Below are 5,894 nucleotides of genomic sequence, written 5' to 3' on the forward strand. Positions count from 1 at the left end.
AGCAGTGTGGAGTGATGGGAGAACTCAAGGAGGTCCAAGGTGGCCAGAGAGAGGGCAGGGGCTTATTAAGGTGGCTCTTTCAGATTCAGTTCAGCCCAGAGGGGGCCCAGCTGGCTTAAGGTGGAAACGAGAGGGACTCTGCCTCAACCCCTGCACGCTGAGCACAGGAGAGGCACGCCTGAGGATTCAGCCCGAGAGAGATGGAGGATGGAGGGGGCCAACTCCGGCTGGGTCGGGATCACGGAAACCCACCTGCATTTCCAGGCAGCACATTTTAGTTTTGTGACAAGAGAACTCTGACATAAGCTGACATGACTCAAAAGAGGAAAGAGAGACCTGTCTAATTTTTCAGCTTATGCAAAAGAATTCCCACAGAGTATGTGTGTTGGAAGGTTGATATGCTAGAAGGGCAAGTAACCTTAACAAGTTGGAAGTGGGGGTTAGCCCTGGTGTGAAGAAAGCCGAGTTTCATTTTGGAGAAAAAGGAAAAAAGACAAAGCCTTCATATTCAAAACCAGATCCAGAAACCCTGCAGCTATTTCCGTGACTGGCAAATATTATCATTATTTCCCCACCTTCTCCTCCTCCTGTTTTTATTGCTTTATCTTTTATCTTTCTATTATGAAACCCTTATGACGGCAACACGTCGCTAGCAGATTCCTTGCAATGGAATCTAGTGAGGACCAGGGTTTTCACCATCGCCAGTGAGCCCACTTTCAGGATCACTGTATCACATTCCCACGTCAATGGAGTTAAAGCTGCCAAGAGACCTGGGTGAGGATAATAAGCTAGAGGAGATGGGCCATCGAATGGGTATCTAGGAATGAATGGCTTCGTATCATGAGCACCGTGTCCCATTACTGATGGGGGCTTTCCTATGTACCAGGCACTGTGCTGAGGGCTGTCTGAGCCCTGGGTTATGCATGCCCACGGCAGCATAGGCATACCCACACACACCTATGGGGCAACGGGCATTGCTATCCTGGCATCACAGATGAGGAAACTGAAGCTTAAAATAACTTGCCTGTAGTCATTGCTCTAACAAGGGATGCATCTAGAGGATAAAAAGACATAAAACACATACTTCTTGAAGTTGGCCAACAGATGAAATGGAAACCCTCCAAAACCAAGCATGAATTATATCCTCAACAGGTGACCACATTATGGACATTGAGACAATCCAAGATGCATTTATTCCAATGCTCTGATCAACATTTACATTATTCAGACCAATTACCATGATTACCTTTACAGTGAGATGCTTACCAATAGAATTTTGGTCAAAAAGAAGCTCTCGAGAAGAGAAAAAAATTATTATCATCAGGCACTTTGGTCCCCCTGCTGTCTTTTCTTAAGCCTAACCAACTATAATGAAGGGCAAGTACAATACCTACTTCTTTTCTTCGCATAGGCCCTCCTTAGCGTGCAGAGCTATATGTTTTTCCTCATTTCTCTATACACCTGACTCAAACACTTCAGTATAAAACATGAAGACTCCCCTTTCACTACTGCTTTCTGGCCATTCCAGTCAAGTCTTTTACCTACAATGTGCAGATTGGATAAGACCAGGTTTCTGCAGTCCTCAAATTTTCAGCAAGATATTCCTGGGAAAATGTAAATGGACCTGGAACTTGCCCGCTTGTTATATTTAATTGTTGACTGTCTTCCATTTTCACGGTTGGAATGGAAACAAATACTGGAATGTGGTCAGCACAATTCCTTTTGTTTATAAATACACCCAACTGGAAAATGGAGAAACTGATGTCGGGGTCATATAACTTTGGCAATTCAAGGCGATATGATGGTTTGGTATGTACATGTAATATAAATGACTCATCACATTTTGATCTTTGCTTTCACCTTTATTCCTATTAAAGGCTGCTTTCCTGTTCTGGCAGATATATGATTCTCCTATATTCAGAAAGAGGATTCTATGTGAAATCACTCAACTGTGTAGGAGATAAGAGACAGCTAATTTCTATCTCATTTCGTCTTTGATTCTGAATTAGTTGGCTGAAAATTGCAGTAGGACCAATCTAGATGAGAGAAGGAGATCATAGTGACTTTAAGTTGAAAGACACAGCTGTGAGTTTCTTAGAAAACTCCAAGTACTGCACCCATTTCCTTTGAAGATCTCATTTAAAAGGGGGGCCATCCACCCATCAGTTGTGAATTTGAATACTTTGACTATCTCCAAATTGTAACCTTCATCAAGTGGGAAGGGTCTTGCAAATTATGATGTGCTCAATAGAGAAACATCAGCTATTGATCATTTTAAAGTCCATCGTAAAAAGAAAATAATTCTCACCATATTATACCATTTGATTCCTGCCATGTTTTAAACAGAAAATAGACCATAGTTTTAACATAAATAATGTCTAGTATTTGGACTTTTGGTTGAGTGTGTGTGTGTGTGTGTGTGTGTATGTGTGTGTGTGTTCTCCCATCATTAATAACAAGGAATGAGTAACAGGTTCACAAGCTATCTATTTATCTATATATCTCCAACATTTTAAATCTGACAGTTTCTATTTGTTTCTACATGTGAAGAGACGAATTGCTTTTTCTATTTCACAGTAACTATTCAGATACCAAAAAGTAGTGGTCAATGGAGCAAAACACATGACTTAATACAGGAAAAGGGAGATATCCCAAAGACCTGTGGGTTCATAGCTTATTCCATGGAAATGCTGAATATTTGGATCCTAAATCCATAATCACAGTGAACATATGTCCTGGTTTCCACAAGGTAGTCCCGGTTTATGGTTTTTACAGGCATAAATATAAATACAAATAGCAACTCCTATCACTTAAAACAATGTCCCAGTTGAAATAATAACGTCTATGGCCGTTCTTTGCAAAATAAATAAACACATAATTTAAAAGGCACAATCATGGCACCAAGAGTGTGCTTTCTGTCCTGAGTAACTTTGCAGTACCTGACATCCCCCCCCCAATTATTTCACACACACACACACACACACACACACACACACACACACACCTGTAGCTTCCATTTCTAGTTCCAAAATATAACAGATAATCCATATGCCTTTAACTATTCTATTACAGGGTTTATTGAAATGTATGAGGGAGCTAAAATATGGGTTTGTAAGTGTAAAATCTTTTACTTCTACTAGTTCCAAAAATTAGAGAAAACATATGACATTCATTCATGGTAGGGCTGAAATGTCCTCTTTCAAAGGTTTAGGGAATAACGAATACAGTACCAAAACTATGCTTTCACTGACACCCAATAACAACCTCTCATCCATTCAAATATCTATTTAGCACCTTCCATGGGCCCTACCTACAATGTGCATATCTTGAAACTACAGGCAGCACAGAAAATTCCAGAAACTCAGAACCTTAGAGATGAAAAAAAACAAAACAAAAAAAAAACACCAAAGCAAACCAACAACAAAAGTCTTCACAGGGAATTTTTAAATGTAGAACATTTTCTATGCAAAATTAATGGCTGGTACCTATTAGTTCACACTCAGAGTAAGTATGGAACTCTAGTTGGTTGCTCAGTGGTTAGAGAGTCAACCATGGGACTGAAGGGTCCAAGGTTGGATTTTGGTCAAGGCCACGTACCTCAGTTGCAGGCTCAATTCCCAGCTTGGTCAGGATGAGTGCAGGAAGCAATGAATCCATGTGTCTCTCACACATTGATGTTTCTCCTCTCTCTGTCTCTCTCCCTCCCCCCTACCCTCTCTAAAAATCAATGGAACAGACTGCTGAAACGCAGAGGGAAGGCAGGGGTGGGTGGGAAGAGATCAACCAATGAACTTTTATGCATATATGCATCACCCATGGACACAAACAATAGGGTGGTGAAGGCCTGGTATGGGGTGTGGGTGGGTTAGAAGGGGTCAGTGGGGGGAAAGGGGGGGGCATATGTAATACTTTCAACAAGATTAAAAAACAAAAATAAATCAATGAAAAAAAATCCTCCATTGGATGTTTAACAAACATTGAAGGATTAACCAAAAAACAAACATAACAAAACAAAGTAAGCATGGGTACTTGGGCATGCACTTCCAGCTCAGTTTGATTTCATGTTAGTCATATTTATGTGACTTCCAGGAAAAAGAAATCTTGGCATTATTAACTAAAAAAAACGAAGGCAATGCACTTGGATTAGAGTTCTTAATTAGGGAAGTCTAACAAATGAGTAAGCTGTGACTGAGGAGAAAGCAGGATTTTGTCTCTGTAGAGTTAAGAATAGTGGAAGCCAAATAAATGAGTAATAGCTCTATAATGACTTTCTCATTTCCTTTTCTGCGATGCATCTACATTTATCAAAGCATACCCAATGAACTACGTAGCGTTATGTTAAAAAGTTAAGTCCATAACGTATTTAACAAGAGCCTAAAATGTTATTTTCTTTCATAAAGGAAGTGGTATCAACATTCACTACTTCCTTGAAACAGGATATAGCAAATAATCCAAACGATTGCCATGAACCAAATTTTCCCCTTCTGGTTGAGCACAGCTTTTATATAGACCATTCATAAATCTAAACAATTGTCTGTCGTTAAGCCAGAAGACAGCCTGAGACAATACATTTATTTTGTTAATCATTCCGTAACAGCTGAAATTTAGACTTAAACACATCCGGGCCAAAATAAGCAGTTAAAAATCCTTGTTAAGTAGACAGCGGCTAGGGAAACAAAAATGTACATATAAATGTAAAATAGATTTTTTTCCCAGTTCCCACCGGGCACCATACACAGTTATGACAATATTATTGATTATATTTCCTATGCTGTACTTGCCATCACCATGCATATTTGGTAACTGCCAGTCTGTACTTCTCAATCCCTTCACCTCTTCCACCCCGTTCTCCAAACCTCCTCTCCATCAGAGAGACTTTTTATAATCATCTATGACCTTATAGACAATCGTTAAGGGAAATACTTAATCCAAACTTGGTTCTCAACAACGAATGACATACAGAGCGTTCCCCCAAAATGTATACACATTTTAACAGCTGATAGCTCAATTCTGAAAATAAAATGCATTTTAATAAACACTGTCTTTATAATTATTCAAAGTGTGTGTATACATTTTTGGGGGACACCCTATCCATTAAATGACCTCTGTCAGTGAGAGACTTATAAATAAATCAGGTCTTATTAGCTCCAAAATAACAATGAGAAGGAGTGTCGTTCAAGCAGGATTTTCTGCTCTAATTGCTATTGTCAATGTTGGAATACAGGTTTAAAACAAATGCCTCGCATGTGTACCCACAAACCAGGCACAATTACAACAGGCTTTCCCTAAAGCCTTGGTAGGAAACAATGATATGTTTCTTTCTGATATGAGTATATATAGTTGTTAATTAAATCTTAACAACTGAAAAGTATAAGCCAGATCCTCCCCTATCAGTCAGGTCAGTATCTCAAAATTCCTGCAACTTTCATAAGGGTTAAACCTTACAGTCCATTTTCAAAAAGAAAGCGATTGAGGTATACCCTGGGATGAAATTAACATGCACATTAACAATTTGCTTATCTACTGTTTCAATATTGGAAAGAGGAAGTGATGTAATTACCATGCCATTAGGCTAATAAGCTGGATTTCGACTGCTCATGAATGAACAAAAATTATTGTATTGACATGTTCAGTCCTATTATGAACTCACATCTTCTTTTCCAAAGTATATGGCGCCCCCTTTCTCAATGCTAATATATTTACCTTCATTTTTCTTGATGGTAAAATTCGGATTGTTGACCATTTCTGGAAGAAGACTGTATAAGAAATAATGTCCGTTTTTGGGATCATCTTTGTCCATGGCACTCACCGTTTGAATGACCTGTAACATAAAAGTTGACGTCAGCATTTCTGATGACATCGATGGTTTGAACCGCCTTTCAATTTTCTAACTG

At 39.2% G+C, this 5,894-nt stretch overlaps 1 protein-coding gene and 1 long non-coding RNA gene across 3 annotated transcripts in view; one reads left to right on the plus strand and one right to left on the minus strand.

Moving 5' to 3' along the window:
• CDH8 (cadherin 8) overlaps positions 1-5,894 on the minus strand; it is a 299,936-nt gene that overhangs the window by 40,213 nt on the left and 253,829 nt on the right. For both annotated transcript variants that reach the window (XM_015559047.1, XM_015559046.1), the window contains exon 9: positions 5,704-5,821. In XM_015559047.1, coding sequence (XP_015414533.1) covers positions 5,704-5,821 — 118 coding nt within the window. The remainder of the gene's footprint in view (positions 1-5,703; positions 5,822-5,894) is intronic.
• Positions 5,754-5,894, plus strand: part of LOC107181896 — a 176,418-nt gene continuing 176,277 nt past the window's right edge. The window contains exon 1 of the long non-coding RNA XR_001512604.1: positions 5,754-5,823. This is a non-coding gene — a long non-coding RNA (uncharacterized LOC107181896). The remainder of the gene's footprint in view (positions 5,824-5,894) is intronic.

The sequence above is a fragment of the Myotis davidii genome, unplaced genomic scaffold (genome assembly GCF_000327345.1).
Source record: "Myotis davidii unplaced genomic scaffold, ASM32734v1 scaffold590, whole genome shotgun sequence".
In the NCBI taxonomy this organism is placed as follows: Eukaryota; Metazoa; Chordata; class Mammalia; order Chiroptera; family Vespertilionidae; genus Myotis; species Myotis davidii.